The sequence below is a fragment of the Oncorhynchus keta genome, unplaced genomic scaffold, assembly GCF_023373465.1.
Source record: "Oncorhynchus keta strain PuntledgeMale-10-30-2019 unplaced genomic scaffold, Oket_V2 Un_contig_496_pilon_pilon, whole genome shotgun sequence".
In the NCBI taxonomy this organism is placed as follows: domain Eukaryota; kingdom Metazoa; phylum Chordata; class Actinopteri; order Salmoniformes; family Salmonidae; genus Oncorhynchus; species Oncorhynchus keta.
The window spans coordinates 639,954-659,404 of NW_026288052.1; the positions used below are offsets into that span (position 1 = coordinate 639,954).

Genomic DNA, 19,451 nt, shown 5'->3' on the forward strand with positions numbered 1-19,451 from the left:
TTGAAATGGGAATCAGTTGTTTGGTCCCCAGAAGGATAGTAAAATAAACATGTGTGTGTGTTTGCAATAACCGTCAAGATGTACAGTGTTGGGGCCCAAATTCACAGCTTATTCACCTGTATGGGTCATAAAATATGACCGTAAAGATATACAGTAAACTATCACAATGGAAGTGGTTCTCTTATTCCACCCCTCTGTTTCTTTTTATTCCAGGTTCCATGATGGAGACATTTTCATTTGTAATTCCGGAGACATTTCTTCCCATTCTTTCCAAGAAGTGACGCAACATCAACACTCCCAGTAAACTGGACACTGAATATTTGTCGTGTTACAAGAGCTACGCCAGAGCACCCAGACAGACCAAGTCTCAACGAACAGGTTACTGATTACATGATTTTATTATGGGTTTTCATTGAGCTATTACAAATGAAGATGAAAACCATGGAGGGTTAGAGACGGTGAGTCCATCCTGCTCTTTTGCTCTTTACCGTCTTACATTCTCAGAATGTCCACAAGACAAGACCTACCTGCTTACATCATCAGAGCATCTGTTTTCACAAAGGAGATCTGAAGTCATGGTTGTATCTCTGTTTATGCTGATTGTTGGTTGGTCTGTATTGTCATGTTATTACCAGGTTGGCAAGGACACAGGAGAGGCGTCATGGGAGGAACAAAACAGGATAAGAAACCAGACGGGATAAGAAATGTGACGACTGACTGAGCAAAATAAGAAAACGTCAGAGAAAGAAGGAAAGAGAGAAGGATTGTGTGTTCTCTACTTTCTCAGAAGTGCAGCCCCTAAATTCCTGTTACTATGCCTGAGAGAGGAAGGGCAGCAGACCAGTCAAAATGAACCCCTACGTCACCTCTCATTTTAGGAGGGATCTCTTTCCCCACTTCCACTTGTTGTAGAGGCTTCTCTTCTCTTCTCCCTTCTCTTACTGTTTGTGTGACATGACAACACCTGTCTCTGTGTAAACCTAGGACAGTAGGTAACACCTGTCTCTGTGTGAACCTAGGACAGTAGGTAACACCTGTCTCTGTGTAAACCTAGGACAGTAGGTAACACCTGTCTCTGTGTAAACCTAGGACAGTAGGTAACACCTGTCTCTGTGTAAACCTAGGACAGTAGGTAACACCTGTCTCTGTGTAAACCTAGGACAGTAGGTAACACCTGTCTCTGTGTAAACCTGGGACAGTAGGTAACACCTGTCTCTGTGTGAACCTAGGACAGCAGGTGACATCTGTCTCTGTGTGAACCTAGGCCAGTAGGTAACACCTGTCTCTGTGTAAACCTGGGACAGTAGGTAACACCTGTCTCTGTGTGAACCTAGGACAGCAGGTGACATCTGTCTCTGTGTAAACCTAGGACAATAGGTAACACCGGTCTCTGTGTAAACCTAGGACAGTAGGTAACACCTGTCTCTGTGTAAACCTAGGACAGTAGGTAACATCTGTATCTGTGTAAACCTAGGACAGTAGGTAACACCTGTCTCTGTGTGAACCTAGGACAGTAGGTAACATCTGTCTCTGTGTGAACCTAGGACAGTAGGTAACATCTGTCTCTGTGTGAACCTAGGACAGTAGGTAACATCTGTCTCTGTGTGAACCTAGGACAGTAGGTAACATCTGTCTCTGTGTAAACCTAGGACAATAGGTAACACCGGTCTCTGTGTAAACCTAGGACAACAGGTAACACCTGTCTCTGTGTGAACCTAGGACAGTAGGTAACATCTGTCTCTGTGTAAACCTAGGACAGTAGGTAACATCTGCCTCTGTGTAAACCTAGGACAACAGGTAACACCTGTCTCTAAACTTAGGACAACAGGTAACACCTGTCTCTGTGTAAACCTAGGACAGTAGGTAACATCTGCCTCTGTGTAAACCTAGGACAACAGGTAACACCTGTCTCTGTGTAAACCTAGGACAGTAGGTAACACCTGTCTCTGTGTAAACCTAGGACAGTAGGTAACATCTGTCTCTGTGTAAACCTTGGACAACAGGTAATATCTGTCTCTGTGTAAACCTAGGACAGTAGGTAACACCTGTCTCTGTGTAAACCTAGGACAATAGGTAACACCTGTCTCTGTGTAAACCTAGGACAGTAGGTAACACCTGTCTCTGTGTAAACCTAGGACAGTAGGTAACACCTGTCTCTGTGTAAACCTAGGACAGTAGGTAACATCTGTATCTGTGTAAACCTAGGACAGTAGGTAACACCTGTCTCTGTGTGAACCTAGGACAGTAGGTAACATCTGTCTCTGTGTGAACCTAGGACAGTAGGTAACATCTGTCTCTGTGTAAACCTAGGACAGTAGGTAACATCTGCCTCTGTGTAAACCTAGGACAACAGGTAACACCTGTCTCTGTGTAAACCTAGGACAACAGGTAACACCTGTCTCTGTGTAAACCTAGGACAGTAGGTAACATCTGCCTCTGTGTAAACCTAGGACAACAGGTAACACCTGTCTCTGTGTAAACCTAGGACAGTAGGTAACACCTGTCTCTGTGTAAACCTAGGACAGTAGGTAACATCTGTCTCTGTGTAAACCTTGGACAACAGGTAATATCTGTCTCTGTGTAAACCTAGGACAGTAGGTAACACCTGTCTCTGTGTAAACCTAGGACAACAGGTAACACCTGTCTCTGTGTAAACCTAGGACAGTAGGTAACACCTGTCTCTGTGTAAACCTAGGACAGTAGGTAACATCTGTCTCTGTGTAAACCTTGGACAACAGGTAATATCTGTCTCTGTGTAAACCTAGGACAGTAGGTAACACCTGTCTCTGTGTAAACCTAGGACAACAGGTAACACCTGTCTCTGTGTAAACCTAGGACAGTAGGTAACACCTGTCTATGTGTAAACCTAGGACAGTAGGTAACATCTGTCTCTGTGTAAACCTTGGACAACAGGTAATATCTGTCTCTGTGTAAACCTAGGACAGTAGGTAACACCTGTCTCTGTGTAAACCTAGGACAGTAGGTAACACCTGTCTCTGTGTAAACCTAGGACAGTAGGTAACACCTGTCTCTGTGTAAACCTAGGACAACAGGTAACACCTGTCTCTGTGTAAACCTAGGACAGTAGGTAACATCTGCCTCTGTGTAAACCTAGGACAACAGGTAACACCTGTCTCTGTGTAAACCTTGGACAGTAGGTAACACCTGTCTCTGTGTAAACCTAGGACAGTAGGTAACACCTGTCTCTGTGTAAACCTAGGACGGTAGGTAACACCTGTCTCTGTGTAAACATTGGACAGTAGGTAACACCTGTCTCTGTGTAAACCTAGGACAGTAGGTAACATCTGTCTCTGTGTAAACCTAGGACAGTAGGTAACATCTGTCTCTGTGTAAACCTAGGACTGTAGGTAACATCTGTCTCTGTGTAAACCTAGGACAGTAGGTAACATCTGTCTCTGTGTAAACCTAGGACAGTAGGTAACATCTGTCTCTGTGTAAACCTTGGACAACAGGTAACGACTGTTGCCTTGGTATTCTCCTGTGTTGTGCCTTTGTTGCTCCTAGTCAGGGTGTTACACTGTAAACTGTCCTCAGGGAGTTGGTCAAGGTGTTACACTGTAAACTGTCCTCAGGGAGCTGGTGAAGGGTTGAACTGTTCCTCAGGAACCTAGTAATATTTTTAGCTTGTTCACTGGGAGTCAAAGACTTGCCAGCGTTCGAAACCCACAGTCCACTGGAAATGTGTACGGAAGGTAAAGTCTAATATCGCAACCAAACATTTTTTATGTCATTTGGATTTGCCCTGATTCAAACCTTTTGAGTTTTCTTTGTTTTTTATCCATAAGGGATTTGGCATGCAACAAACTAAAACAATCTCCCTTCCCAGAATATTACCTTTTTGCCTCAGTGGGTTGTTGTTTTTACCCAGTTTTCCTTGCACGTCCTCTGCACATTATTGCCACATTTTTCCAAAGGAATTAGACTGGAAGCTTTTCTGAAATGGATGAACATGTGTGTTCTCTGTCAAGCAGGGGTGTTGAGTGTGACACTTGAACCAAGAGGAGAGAACTAAAACCAACCCGTTTGGAAAAAACAAGGACACGGCACCTCCCGTCCCAGGATTGGACAGGATTTGACCTCTGAAATAACATTTGAGCTCTGAGTTTTTGTAGAGGTCATCCACGGGTGTATGCCCTGTGTGCCTGTTACCCCTCCCCTCTTTCCCCACAACCGGCCAATAGGATTCTGCTCCTCCTACACATTCACTTTGACTCTATAATAGGTGTTGTATAGAATTAATCCTGGTATCATATGTATAGGATGGTACACAACAATAGGTACACAGAAAGTACACACAATTGTACATGCCTTGGCGTTCAAGTCGCTCTGGATAAGAGCGTCTGCTAAATGACTTAAATGTAAATGTAAATGTAAGTAACTTCATTCTCTCTCCTTTTATTTATTGTATTTCTCCCTCTCTTTCCCTCACTCCCTCTGTTGTAGAGAATTCTCCCATGCAGTTGTAGTGGAGAGTAAGTCTCCTTATTGTTGTATACATTTTTACAACACTGAGTTAATACGATGTAGCTGATCTGGTCAGTAGTCAGTCTGTGCAGTGTGTTCTGTACTGAATTGACAATGCCTTTAGGTGAAACACAGAGCCTCTCAGGAATAGGATATCCAGCAGTTACCTGAGAGAGCCGCAAAAATATTTCAAATGTCTCTAAAAGTCTGCTTTTGTTGTGCCAAGAACTTACCACTAACATTTGAGGACTTTTGTGGCTTGGAAAAGATACCTGGATTTGAGGGGAAACTGCTGGTCACAGTCTCCCACTTGTGAGAGACACTGAGTGAGTATTATTTACACAGTGCATGGCTACTGTAGCTCATAAATGTGTTCCAAGGTCCTGTAGCAAAGGAAACATAGATATAAAAGGGTGGAGGAACATATTCTGACTGATAGGAAGTGAATGGATTGGAATTGTGTACCATTATCTGAATCAATAGTCTAAGGAGTTCCTCCTCTGTTTCAATCTGCCTTGTGTATTTTCCATGACCAAACCACTGGGAAGTGAAGATCATGGAACGTAAGAAACAGCATGCTATTCTTTTCTCTGCTGGTTGCATGTTAGATACATGTTAGAAACGTAGACACCGTTTGACTGTACTGTACTGTGGATCTACCCCTGGACTCTGTATTGTCGTATTGCACTTTAGTGAATGTGGGGAGTATATATCCTCCTTACTACTACCCCATTGTATCCCCAGCTCTCATCCTTTCAAGCTTCTCAGTTCCTGTAGCCTGCTCAATTTCCCTCGTGCTGTTTCAAACTGTCAGCAAAACTCCTGCTTCCTCGTAAGATGGCCACAGACTATGGGTCCCTCCTGTTGATACCCTGGACACGTGCATAACCTCCCTCTTCAGCCCAAAGGAGTGTAAGTACTACAGGGACTATACAGTATTACTGCGAGACTGTCTATCTGCTGCTGTGGAATACGTTTCTGACCAGAGGAGTACATACAGCAACAACTTGACCACTGAGTTTCCTTCAAGAGAAGGGAAGGAAGACTGTGAATCAGGACACTGTAGAGCTGTGAGTAACCCTGACTGTTAATAAAAAGTTAGTGGAACAATGATCCGGGAAGTGAGGGAAGTCATCTACTGCTGGATACAGTTTTTCCTCGTGGATTTACCTTTACCACATCAGATGGATTACTTTTCACCATAGAAACAGTGGAACTGGAAAGAAGTACAGAACACCAGGTTCTTATCAATACCTAGGTGGTCATAAACTCACAAAGCACATAGGAGTTGAGACTACAGCTTCATCAGCGTAAGACATTGTATTTAGCGCCATGGGAGCGGCGCGTGTTAAGCAACGTTTCAGTGCGGTGGTTGACGGGCTGGTAGAAGAGGAGGAAGTCATTAAGCTGGCTCTGAGTGTTGCTGACACGGCCAGGGTGGGGGGGAGCACGGGAGGCTCAGGGAGCCCCACCGGTCTCTCTCCCACACACAACCGAAATGGCAAAGCACTCCCCCTGCAGGGCAACGGCAGCAATGCACGGAGGCCCAGTGGAGCCCTGGAGGCAGGAGGAGGGGAAGGATCGATGAAAGGAGGAGGGCGCTCAGGACTGAGGGGCGGGAGGGGCGGAAGTCTGGGGAGAAGGGGAGAAGGCTGTTCGTCCTTGGACCGAGATTCAACACTGTCGTCCCCTTCCTCCTCAAGCCGCCGGCCCCCCCGGCGCTCTAGACGCCGGCCCCGCCACCGCTTTGTGGGCAAGGACGGGCGCTGCAACGTCATCTTCGTCAACATGAGCGAGAGAGGCCAGCGTTACCTCAGCGACCTCTTCACCACCTGCGTGGACATCCGCTGGCGTTGGATGCTAGTCATCTTCTGCCTCTCCTTCCTCCTCTCTTGGCTGCTCTTTGGCTCCGCCTTCTGGCTCATTGCCGCTGCACACGGAGACTTCGCCATCCGCCTCAACCCCAGCTCGGGTGCCTCTTCCGGGGGAGGAGATGAGTCCGGAGCAGGGGCGGTGGTGGAAGTGGAGGAAACGTGTTTCGTTCAGGTGAACAGCTTTATGGCGGCCTTCCTGTTCTCCCTGGAGACGCAGACATCTATTGGTTACGGCTTCCGCAGCGTGACCGAGGCCTGCCCCCTGGCGGTGATGGCGGTCGTCTTGCAGTGCATTGTGGGCTGCATCATTGACGCCTTCATCATCGGAGCGGTCATGGCGAAGATCGCTAAGCCCAAGAAGCGTAACGAGACGCTGTTGTTCTCTGACACTGCAGTGGTGGCGCTGAGAGACGGGAAACTCTGCATGATGTGGAGGGTGGGGAACCTACGCAAGAGCCACCTGGTAGAGGCACACGTACGTGCACAGCTAATGAAGGTAAGAAAGGAGATGAAGATTGGTTGAGGGATGAAAGAAGGGAGCAAAGAGACTGAAGGGGCTGTAAACAGTAGAAGAGGCAGGACACATCAGTAACTGTAAAGAGACTGAAAGGGCTGTAAACAGTAGAAGAGGCAGGACACATCAGTAACTGTAAAGATACTGGAGGGGCTGTAAACAGTAGAAGAGGCAGGACACATCAGTAACTGTAAAGAGACTGAAAGGGCTGTAAACAGTAGAAGAGGCAGGACACATCAGTAACTGTAAAGATACTGGAGGGGCTGTAAACAGTAGAAGAGGCAGGACACATCAGTAACTGTAAAGAGACTGAAGGGGCTGTAAACAGTAGAAGAGGCAGGACACATCCGAAACTGTAAAGAGACTGAAGGGGCTGTAAACAGTAGAAGAGGCAGGACACATCAGTAACTGTAAAGAGACTGAAGGGGCTGTAAACAGTAGAAGAGGCAGGACACATCAGTAACTGTAAAGAGACTTAAGGGGCTGTAAACAGTAGAAGAGGCAGGACACATCAGTAACTGTAAAGAGACTGAAGGGGCTGTAAACAGTAGAAGAGGCAGGACATATCAGTAACTGTAAAGATACTGAAGGGGCTGTAAACAGTAGAAGAGGCAGGACACATCAGTAACTGTAAAGAGACTGAAGGGGCTGTAAACAGTAGAAGAGGCAGGACACATCAGTAACTGTAAAGAGACTTAAGGGGCTGTAAACAGTAGAAGAGGCAGGACACATCAGTAACTGTAAAGAGACTGAAGGGGCTGTAAACAGTAGAAGAGGCAGGACACATCAGTAACTGTAAAGATACTGAATGGGCTGTAAACAGTAGAAGAGGCAGGACATATCAGTAACTATATTAACAATTCTGGAGAGAGAGAGAGAGAGAGAGAGAGAGAGAGAGAGAGAGAGAGATGGAAAGTGATGGGGAACAGTAGAGAGGGAGAGCGAGAGGGAGAGAGAGAGAGAGAGAGAGAGAGAGAGAGAGAGAGAGAGAGAGAGAGAGAGAGAGAGAGAGAGAGAGAGAGAGAGAGAGAGAGAGAGAGAGATTGAAAGTGATGGGGAGAAGTAGAGAGGGGAGAGAGAGAGAGAGAGAGAGAGAGAGAGAGAGAGAGAGAGAGAGAGAGAGAGAGAGAGAGAGAGAGAGAGAGAGAGAGAGAGAGAGATGGATGGATGGATGGATGGAAAGTGATGGGGAGAAGTAGAGAGGGAGGGAGGGAGGGAGGGAGGGAGGGAGGGAGAGAGAGAGAGAGAGAGAGAGAGAGAGAGAGAGAGAGAGAGAGATTGGAAAGTGATGGGGAGAAGTAGAGAGGGAGAGAGAGAGAGAGAGAGAGAGAGAGAGAGAGAGAGAGAGAGAGAGAGAGAGAGAGAGAGAGAGAGAGAGAGAGAGAGAGAGAGAGAGAGAGATGGATGGAAAGTGATGGGGAGAAGTAGAGAGGGAGAGTGAGATGGAAAGTGATGGGGAGAAGGAGGAGAGAGAGAGAGAGAGAGAGAGAGAGAGAGAGAGAGAGATGGATGGATGGTTGGAAAGTGATGGGGAGAAGTAGAGAGCGAGAGGGAGGGAGGGAGGGAGGGGGAGAGAGAGAGATGGAGAGAGAGAGGGGGAGAGAGAGAGAGAGAGAGAGAGAGATGGATGGATGGATGGAAAGTGATGGGGAGAAGTAGAGAGGGAGAGAGAGAGAGATGGAAAGTGATGGGGAGATGTAGAGAGGGAGAGAGAGGGAGATGGAAGGTGATGGGGAGAAGTAGAGAGGGAGAGGGAGAGAGAGAGAGAGAGAGAGAGTAGGAGAGAGAGAGAGAGAGAGAGAGGGGAAGAGATGGAAAGTGATGGGGAGAAGTAGAGAGGGAGAGAGTGATATCGGTGAGGCCATCTGGACTGTACTCTGATGTCTGTGGTTAATGAGAGCTTGTTTTATTCTCCCTCAGGGGTTTAGAAGATTTACCAAGGGATTCATTTCCCCAGGATTCTTTAACTCAAAACCTCTGTGTGTGTGTGTGTGTGTGTGTGTGTGTGTGTGTGTGTGTGTGTGTGTGTGTGTGTGTGTGTGTGTGTGTGTGTGTGTGTGTGTGTGTGTGTGTGTGTGTGTGTGTGTGTGTGTGTGTGTGTGTGTGTGTGCGCGCGCGTGTATGGTTCTGTCTGTGTACTGTATATAGATAATACTATTTTCTGGCCATCTGTTGGCGATTTTGGTGAAAGTTTGCGAGGTGGTGTGTGTTCTGACATATTGTCTGCCGGTCTGTATCTATTGTGTTTCATGTGGCCCTTACCTACCACTGATTTCATTGTCCTGTGGGTTGTAAAGCTCTAGAGCAGGGAGGTGAAGAGAGGAACATTTAGATCTTCTTAAAACCTTGATCATGTCAAAGTTCAGACGGGGCAGCTTTGATAAGTTTTGGGGGATCATGGCAGAATTGTGTTTCTCAGTGCTGAGGCTGGGGATTGGCTCCTGAAAAAGTTTGTGTAGTAAGCCTAGGCCTGTGGAGTTTGGCTGCAGACTGGTGCAGCCAAGAAATATAGGCAGGCAAGAGCTTTCTGTGGAACATAACACTTAAGACTTTGGACTGAACAATACAATATGTTCCTGTAAACAATGTAAAAACGAAACACTTAATCACTAACCTCATACCCTCTGTACTTCCCTTTCTCTACCCCTGTTCTTTCCCCCTCCCCCAGCCGAGGGTGACCCCAGAGGGAGAGTTCCTCCCGCTGGACAACGAGGACATCAACGTGGGATTCGACACGGGAACCGACCGCATCTTCCTGGTTTCCCCGGTAACCATCGTCCACGAGATCGACAATGAGTCGCCGTTTTTCGAGATGGACCGTCGGACTCTGGAGGGCGACACGGAGTTGGAGGTGGTGGTCATTCTGGAGGGTATGGTGGAGGCCACAGCCATGACCACACAGTGTCGCAGCTCCTACCTCGCCTCCGAGATCCTCTGGGGTCACCGCTTCGAACCTGTGCTCTTCGAGAGGAAGAACTGTTACCAGGTAAGAGGGGGAGAGGTCCTATAGAAACAGAAGAGGAAAGAGTTTCTCATCCTCTGGCTTCGTTGTTACGTTTTCCCTTTTCTCTACATTTTAGCCATTTAGCAGACACTCTTATCCAGAGTGACCCCTCTCTTTTTCTTATCCAGAGTGACCCCTCTCTTTTTCTTATCCAGAGTGACACCTCTCTTTTTCTTATCCAGAGTGACCCCTCTCTTTTTCTTATCCAGAGTGACCCCTCTCTTTTTCTTATCCAGAGTGACCCCTCTCTTTTTCTTATCCAGAGTGACCCCTCTCTTTTTCTTATCCAGGTGGACTACTCGTTCTTCCACCGGACCTATGAGATTCCCAGCACACCCTCTTGCAGCGCTAAAGAGTTGGCCGAGCAGAAGTACATCCAGGGCTCACGCTCCTCCTTCTGCTACGAGAACGAAGTAGCCCTGCAGCTCGTCTCCCCTGACAATGACCCTGAGGGCAACCCTGGCGGCTGCCCCTCCCCCTGACCCACCGATCCTCCCTCTCACAACCCACCCACACTAACTAGGGAGGCGACAGGCAGAGGGGACAGGAAGTGACCTAGGATCCACAGGAAGTCAGGGACAGACAGAGGGAGAGAGAGGCAGAAAGAGAGACAGGCTTCATAGGGAAAGAGACCAACGTAGAGAAAGGTAAGTAGAAGATTTAGGGAAAAGGACAACATTGAGAGACTGAAGTTGAGAGAGTTGTAGAAAGAGAAACATAAGACACGACAAAGACGCCGAGAGACAAACGGAGAGAGAGATACTGTATACTGTCAAACAGAGAGAAAAGGACAGACAGATAGGACAGAAAAGGATAGAGAGGGATAGAAAGAGAGAGAGAAGTGTCATTGAAAGGGGTAGATGGGCTGCTGCTACTCTGACTGTGTTAGCTGATTTGGACATAGCGATCTTTCAGAATCATTATGAACCTGTCTGTCTCAGATCCGTCCCGTCAACCAACCGCTACATTCACCACTGACTCCAGCACCTAGCTGACCACGCATACAACACTGACCCCTATTGGCTTCAGTCCGTACCTGCAGCTCCTGTTCAGTTACAACTCACACTGAAAACATGGGCGTAAGGTGAAGCTGCCACAAAGACACTGAGCTATGACCAGTTTAGTGTTTCTGCCCCCTAATGTTGAAGGTTAGGTTTTGGAGAGGCTAAGCTGATCCTAGATCTGTGCCTACGGGTAACTTCTACACCAAATCTGTTGATGTTGAATACTGTGTGAGAGAATGAGGTAAAACGGTGTATATCTACACATTGAGGGATGTTTGTTATGAACTGAATGAGAAGGCATTATTGATATGTTTTTGATTCTGGTCATTTGTGTTCTGTCAAGGTTTGAGCAGGTCTGTTGTGTTAGACTGATATGTAGCAAAATGGATACAGAGAAACAGCTGAAAATAAGCAGTGGTTTTAAGCTGTTTCTTTGACTTTGTACTGTATGTTGTTATTCTGTATTTATAATGCAAGACTATTATATATTTGCTTTATTTAATCAAACATGTTGCTTGTTCAACTGGGTGCAGTGTCAGCACAAAACCATATGAGTGCATAGTCTGGTAACATGTTATTGGAAGGTCTACTTCTAAACTTATGATTGATTGTTTAATATGGTTAACTATGGTTAACAAACAAAGGTTTATAAGTACTTTGTAAGCAGAACTTTGATTAAAATGTTACCTTATGTTATTTTTTAAATTCTACAGAACCCAGCTGAAGGGACAATCTTATGTTAATGTTTACCTCTGTCTTGAATATGAGATTCTGTCACCTGAGATTCTGTGTTCCTCAAACATTTAACTTTGTATGATTTTCCTCAGTATTTTCTTTATTTAGTTCATTTGCTGAATACTGTATATTTGGTAGAATTTGAAGGGGGAAATGGAGGGATGTTAAAGGTAGACTCAGCGATATGACGTAGATGCAGAAAGTAAACAGCATAGTGGGTCAATATCCACAACAACTAAGAGCGTTGAAGTGTGAGGCTCAACTTCTCCGCTGTTTAAATAAATAGTGAGGGTATTCCATACCGGTAAAACATGAGCCTATCACAATAATGAAAACAAAATGTTGCCGAGGCTGAGATGGATGGCTGACACTGAGACGCGCGCAGACAGCAGTGGACGCATACATTCTGGCCTAATGACAATCACCACAATGTCATTACACTTGTTGGTGTTTTGTGTAACAGAGGTCTCTTTCCATCCACCACTGTTTGGAGGCGGGAGACATGTTGAGACTGGATGAACATGTAAAGGAGCCCTTTGAAGTGATTGTTTGACAATCAGATTAAAACATCATGACTGGTGGTTTGTGCCACAGTAGAAGGTAATACATTTTAAAAGTTAAATAACAAATCTTTAGTATGAGGCCTACAGAGATCCTAATGAATGAATAGAGATTCCATATGGAATGAATGAATAGAGATTCCATATGGAATGAATGAATAGAGATTCTATATGGAATTAATGAATAGATTCTATATGTAATGAATGAATAGAGATTCTATATGGAATGAATGAATAGATTCTATATGGAATGAATGAATAGAGATTCTATATGTAATGAATGAATAGATTCTATATGTAATGAATGAATAGGGATTCTATATGTAATGAATGAATAGATTCTATATGTAATGAATGAATAGAGATTATATATGTAATGAATGAATAGATTCTATATATAATGAATGAATAGATTATATATATAATGAATGAATAGATTCTATATTTAATGAATGAATAGATTCTATATGGAATGAATGAATAGAGATTATATATGTAATGAATGAATAGATTCTATATGTAATGAATGAATAGAGATTCTATATGTAATGAATGAATAGATTCTATATGTAATGAATGAATAGATTCTATATGGAATGAATGAATAGAGATTCTATATGGAATGAATGAATAGAGATTCTATATGGAATGAATGAATAGAGATTCTATATGGAATGAATGAATGGAGATTCTATATGGAATGAATGAATAGAGATTCTATATGGAATGAATGAATAGAGATTCTATATGTAATGAATTAATATAGATTCTATATGGAATGAATGAATAGAGGTTCTATATGGAATGAATGAATAGAGATTCTATATGTAATGAATGAATAGATTATGTAATGAATGAATAGATTCTATATGTAATGAATGAATAGAGATTCTATATGGAATGAATGAATAGATTCTATATGTAATGAATGAATAGAGATTATATATGTAATGAATGAATAGATTCTATATGTAATGAATGAATAGGGATTCTATATGTAATGAATGAATAGATTCTTTATATAATGAATGAATAGATTCTATATGTAATGAATGAATAGAGATTCTATATGGAATGAATGAATAGAGATTATATATGTAATGAATGAATAGATTATATATGTAATGAATGAATAGAGATTCTATATGTAATGAATGAATAGAGATTCTATATGTAATGAATGAATAGAGATTCTATATGTAATGAATGAATATAGATTCTATATAGAATGAATGAATAGGGATTCTATATGTAATGAATGAATAGATTCTATATGGAATGAATGAATAGAGATTCTATATGTAATGAATGAATAGATTATATATGTAATGAATGAATAGATTCTATATGTAATGATTGAATATAGATTCTATATGTAATGAATGAATAGAGATTCTATATGTAATGAATGAATAGATTCTATATGTAATGAATGAATAGAGATTCTATATGTAATGAATGAATAGATTCTATACGTAATGAATGAATAGATTCTATATGTAATGAATGAATAGAGATTATATATGTAATGAATGAATAGATTCTATATATAATGAATGAATAGATTCTATATGTAATGAATGAATAGGATTCTATATGGAATGAATGAATAGAGATTATATATGTAATGAATGAATAGATTCTATATGTAATGAATGAATAGAGATTATATATGTAATGAATGAATAGTTTCTATATGTAATGAATGAATAGATTATATATGTAATGAATGAATACGGATTCTATATGTAATGAATGAATATATTCTATATATAATGAATGAATAGATTCTATATGTAATGAATGAATAGTTTCTATATGTAATGAATGAATAGATTATATATGTAATGAATGAATAGGGATTCTATATGTAATGAATGAATATATTCTATATATAATGAATGAATAGATTCTATATGTAATGAATGAATAGAGATTATATATGTAATGAATGAATAGTTTCTATATGTAATGAATGAATAGATTATATATGTAATGAATGAATAGGGATTCTATATGTAATGAATGAATATATTCTATATATAATGAATGAATAGATTCTATATGTAATGAATGAATAGATTCTATATGTAATGAATTAATATATTCTATATGTAATGAATGAATAGATTATATATGTAATGAATGAATAGATTCTATATGTAATGAATGAATAGAGATTCTATATGTAATGAATGAATATATTCTATATATAATGAATGAATAGATTCTATATGTAATGAATGAATAGAGATTCTATGTGGAATGAATGAATAGAGATTATATATGTAATGAATGAATAGATGATATATGTAGTGAATGAATAGAGATTCTAATGTAATGAATGAATAGATTATATATGTAATGAATGAATAGATTCTATATGTAATGAATGAATAGAGATTCTATATGGAATGAATGAATAGATTCTATATGTAATGAATGAATAGAGATTATATATGTAATGAATGAATAGATTCTATATGTAATGAATAATGAATGAATGAATAGATTCTATATGTAATGAATGAATAGAGATTCTATATGTAATGAATGAATATATTCTATATATAATGAATGAATAGATTCTATATGTAATGAATGAATAGAGATTCTATGTGGAATGAATGAATAGAGATTATATATGTAATGAATGAATAGATTCTATATGTAATGAATGAATAGAGATTATATATGTAATGAATGAATAGATTCTATATATAATGAATTAATAGATTCTATATGTAATGAATGAATATGGATTCTATATGTAATGAATGAATAGATTCTATATGGAATGAATGAATAGAGATTATATATGTAATGAATGAATAGATTCTATATGTAATGAATGAATAGAGATTCTATATGTAATGAATGAATAGTTTCTATATGTAATGAATGAATAGATTATATATGTAATGAATGAATAGGGATTCTATATGTAATGAATGAATATATTCTATATATAATGAATGAATAGATTCTATATGTAATGAATGAATAGAGATTATATATGTAATGAATGAATAGAGATTATATATGTAATGAATGAATAGATTCTATATGGAATGAATGAATAGATTCTATATGTAATGAATGAATAGAGATTCTATATGGAATGAATGAATAGAGATTCTATATGTAATGAATGAATAGAGATTCTATATGTAATGAATGAATAGATTATATATGTAATGAATGAATAGATTCTATATGTAATGAATGAATAGAGATTATATATGTAATGAATGAATAGATTATATATGTAATGAATGAATAGGGATTCTATATGTAATGAATGAATATATTCTATATATAATGAATGAATAGATTCTATATGTAATGAATGAATAGAGATTATATATGGAATGAATGAATAGAGATTATATATGTAATGAATGAATAGATTCTATATGGAATGAATTAATAGATTCTATATGTAATGAATGAATAGAGATTCTATATGGAATGAATGAATAGAGATTCTATATGTAATGAATGAATAGAGATTCTATATGTAATGAATGAATAGATTATATATGTAATGAATGAATAGATTCTATATGTAATGAATGAATAGAGATTCTATATGGAATGAATGAATAGAGATTCTATATGTAATGAATGAATAGATTCTATATGGAATGAATGAATAGAGATTCTATATGTAATGAATGAATAGATTATATATGTAATGAATGAATAGATTCTATATGTAATGATTGAATATAGATTCTATATGTAATGAATGAATAGAGATTCTATATGTAATGAATGAATAGATTCTATATGTAATGAATGAATAGAGATTCTATATGTAATGAATGAATAGATTCTATACGTAATGAATGAATAGATTCTATATGTAATGAATGAATAGAGATTATATATGTAATGAATGAATAGATTCTATATATAATGAATGAATAGATTCTATATGTAATGAATGAATAGGGATTCTATATGGAATGAATGAATAGAGATTATATATGTAATGAATGAATAGATTCTATATGTAATGAATGAATAGAGATTATATATGTAATGAATGAATAGTTTCTATATGTAATGAATGAATAGATTATATATGTAATGAATGAATACGGATTCTATATGTAATGAATGAATATATTCTATATATAATGAATGAATAGATTCTATATGTAATGAATGAATAGTTTCTATATGTAATGAATGAATAGATTATATATGTAATGAATGAATAGGGATTCTATATGTAATGAATGAATATATTCTATATATAATAAATGAATAGATTCTATATGTAATGAATGAATAGAGATTCTATATGTAATGAATGAATAGTTTCTATATGTAATGAATGAATAGATTATATATGTAATGAATGAATAGGATTCTATATGTAATGAATGAATATATTCTATATATAATGAATGAATAGATTCTATATGTAATGAATGAATAGATTCTATATGTAATGAATGAATATATTCTATATGTAATGAATGAATAGATTATATATGTAATGAATGAATAGATTCTATATGTATGTAATGAATGAATAGAGATTCTATATGTAATGAATGAATAGATTCTATATATAATGAATGAATAGATTCTATATGTAATGAATGAATAGAGATTCTATATGGAATGAATGAATAGAGATTATATATGTAATGAATGAATAGATTATATATGTAATGAATGAATAGATTCTATATGTAATGAATGAATAGAGATTCTATATGGAATGAATGAATAGATTCTATATGTAATGAATGAATAGAGATTATATATGTAATGAATGAATAGATTCTATATGTAATGAATGAATAGATTCTATATGTAATGAATGAATAGAGATTCTATATGTAATGAATGAATATATTCTATATATAATGAATGAATAGATTCTATATGTAATGAATGAATAGATTATATATGTAATGAATGAATAGGGATTCTATATGTAATGAATGAATATATTCTATATATAATGAATGAATAGATTCTATATGTAATGAATGAATAGAGATTCTATATGTAATGAATGAATAGTTTCTATATGGAATGAATGAATAGAGGTTCTATATGGAATGAATGAATAGAGATTCTATATGGAATGAATGAATAGAGATTCTATATGGAATGAACGAATAGAGATTCTATATGTAATGAATGAATATAGATTCTATATGTAATGAATGAATAGAGATTCTATATGTAATGAATGAATAGATTCTATATGTAATGAATGAATAGATTATATATGTAATGAATGAATATAGATTCTATATGGAATGAATGAATATAGATTCTATATGGAATGAATTAATAGAGATTCTATATGGAATTGTGTGATCATGTGAACATAGGAGGTCCCATCCCGGGAAGAAATGACATCTACTTTCACCCGTGTGTGTGACTCTGAGAGTGAAGTCCTGTATCTCACTCATCTCAATAACTGCAGTGCTGCTCGTGGCAACGTCATTTAGCTGAGTTTACCTTTAAGGTGACATTGTTGAAAGTGTCCAGTACTTGGCAGAGCACCCTAAGCTGGGACTGGAAATGGACCGTAAACCTGTTGGACTGCCATGACCACTGGAAGCATGTACTGAGGACCTGAAACGTACAACTGTCACTTCACTGCAGTACATTTACGTAAGGAAAACCTCCCTGACCACTCCCTACATCTTCCTGTTCTTACTGTAAGGGCTCACAACTGCACTAGCAAACCACCTGAGGAGGAATTGAATTTCTGTGACATTCTGTTCTCTGAGAGAGGTTCTGTTCAAAGAATTAGAATGGATGACTAATCCTGAATTCTATGATTCTGCTTTGGCTGGTGTCTGTCTCACACTATGTGGGAGACTAATGCATTGGGCGGTGGCTTCAAAAAGAAGGCTATGGTGTTATTCTATAACTAGCACATGATTTGCAATGTTCAAATTAGATGTTTTTACTGCCTGTCTATTTTGTTGAATCGTGTAACTCTTCTGAAAGGGATGGTTTCTGAAATATGGATACTGATGTTATTGAGAGATGAAGAGTTCTAACTTCTATGCCGTTACTACCACAATATTTAGTCACACTTTACATTAAGTTAAACTAACATGTGTGGTATTACCTAATAACTAAGTCATTATTTCAAATAGAATCTATTCACCTTCCTTTTGCAGTTTTACAATTCAAAATCATTGGGTTATGCACCTTACCAGCAGATACCATGCACAATATATCATGAATCTACATGATACGTAAAGTGTAAAGTGTTGACCAATTGTCTTGACCACTAGATGACACAACAGGGCTGTAATGTTCTACCTACTACAAGGACAGACAACTCTGAAACTTTGACTTGCATCTTTGCACAGAAGTAAGTTGACACTATGGACACTACGTACATACAAAGCACTGTAAAAGCACACAAACGGCTATTGAAATGGCATTTTAAGACGTCACATACTGTATATGGAAAGCAGCACTTCACACACACTGACCTTTTGAACAGGAAACATGGATATTTCACATTTTAAAGCAGATTCCATTATATAATTGACAACCATATTGATTGGTTATAGTTGGTGTTCTTGACATTTATTCAACTTCCGTGTCCTTCCTTATTTTCCTATGTCTCAATGGCTACCAAGTTCTATTTATAGGTGAATGGCCAGTCCCGTCTGGGGGGTAACTTGAACCCTGACCACCAGGACTCTGACCTCATGACCTCTGCGTTAGTCTTTTTGGATTACTTGATGACTTCCTGGTTGGTTGCTTTATTAGATTCCAGAATAAAACTCTGATGTTGCAGGTTAAGTTATGTTTGGTATGTACGTTAGTGGAATCGGGTTGTTACTAGCTGTGCTCTATTATTATTTTCTACAGATACCACTGTATACGTTTCCCATTCTTCTCTGTTGTATCACAAAAAATAATAATTTCACTACTGTTTGTGGCAGAAAACACTTCCATGTGAAAAGAATGGCACCATAGAGCAAATAAAACACATTGAGTCAATTCTGGTTTATTTTGTACTTGAGTCTCAGATTCTCTCATTTGTCAAATAAAAGTGTCATTTATTTTTTGCTGAATGGAAAGGTGTAGTTGGTCACAACGTAGGCCTGAATATCTGTAAAAGACTGCCTCCATTACAATACAGTTAATTACTGTGTCTTTACTGTGCAAGGTGTGCAGGCTTGTAAACTACATAGAATATGTTATCACATGTTTATTACCTAAAAACACATTAAAAAAAATAATAATGCAACAGAAATTATCTATTTTTAA

At 38.7% G+C, this 19,451-nt stretch overlaps 1 protein-coding gene across 2 annotated transcripts; it reads left to right on the forward strand.

The window, feature by feature from the left end:
• Nucleotides 1–3,451: 3,451 nt before the first annotated feature.
• On the forward strand, nucleotides 3,452–19,181 carry LOC127925028 (inward rectifier potassium channel 2-like). 2 transcript variants are annotated; one of them, XM_052509710.1, is made up of 4 exons: nucleotides 3,452–6,855; nucleotides 9,542–9,859; nucleotides 10,168–12,968; nucleotides 17,249–19,181. In XM_052509710.1, exons 1-3 carry the CDS (start codon nucleotides 5,818–5,820, stop codon nucleotides 10,357–10,359), a joined length of 1,548 nt encoding a protein of 515 aa, XP_052365670.1. In that variant the 5' UTR covers nucleotides 3,452–5,817; the 3' UTR covers nucleotides 10,360–12,968; nucleotides 17,249–19,181. The 2 variants fall into 2 exon arrangements, with proteins under 2 accessions (XP_052365670.1, XP_052365671.1); XM_052509711.1 differs by having other exon boundaries at nucleotides 17,505–19,181.
• Nucleotides 19,182–19,451: the final 270 nt, after the last annotated feature.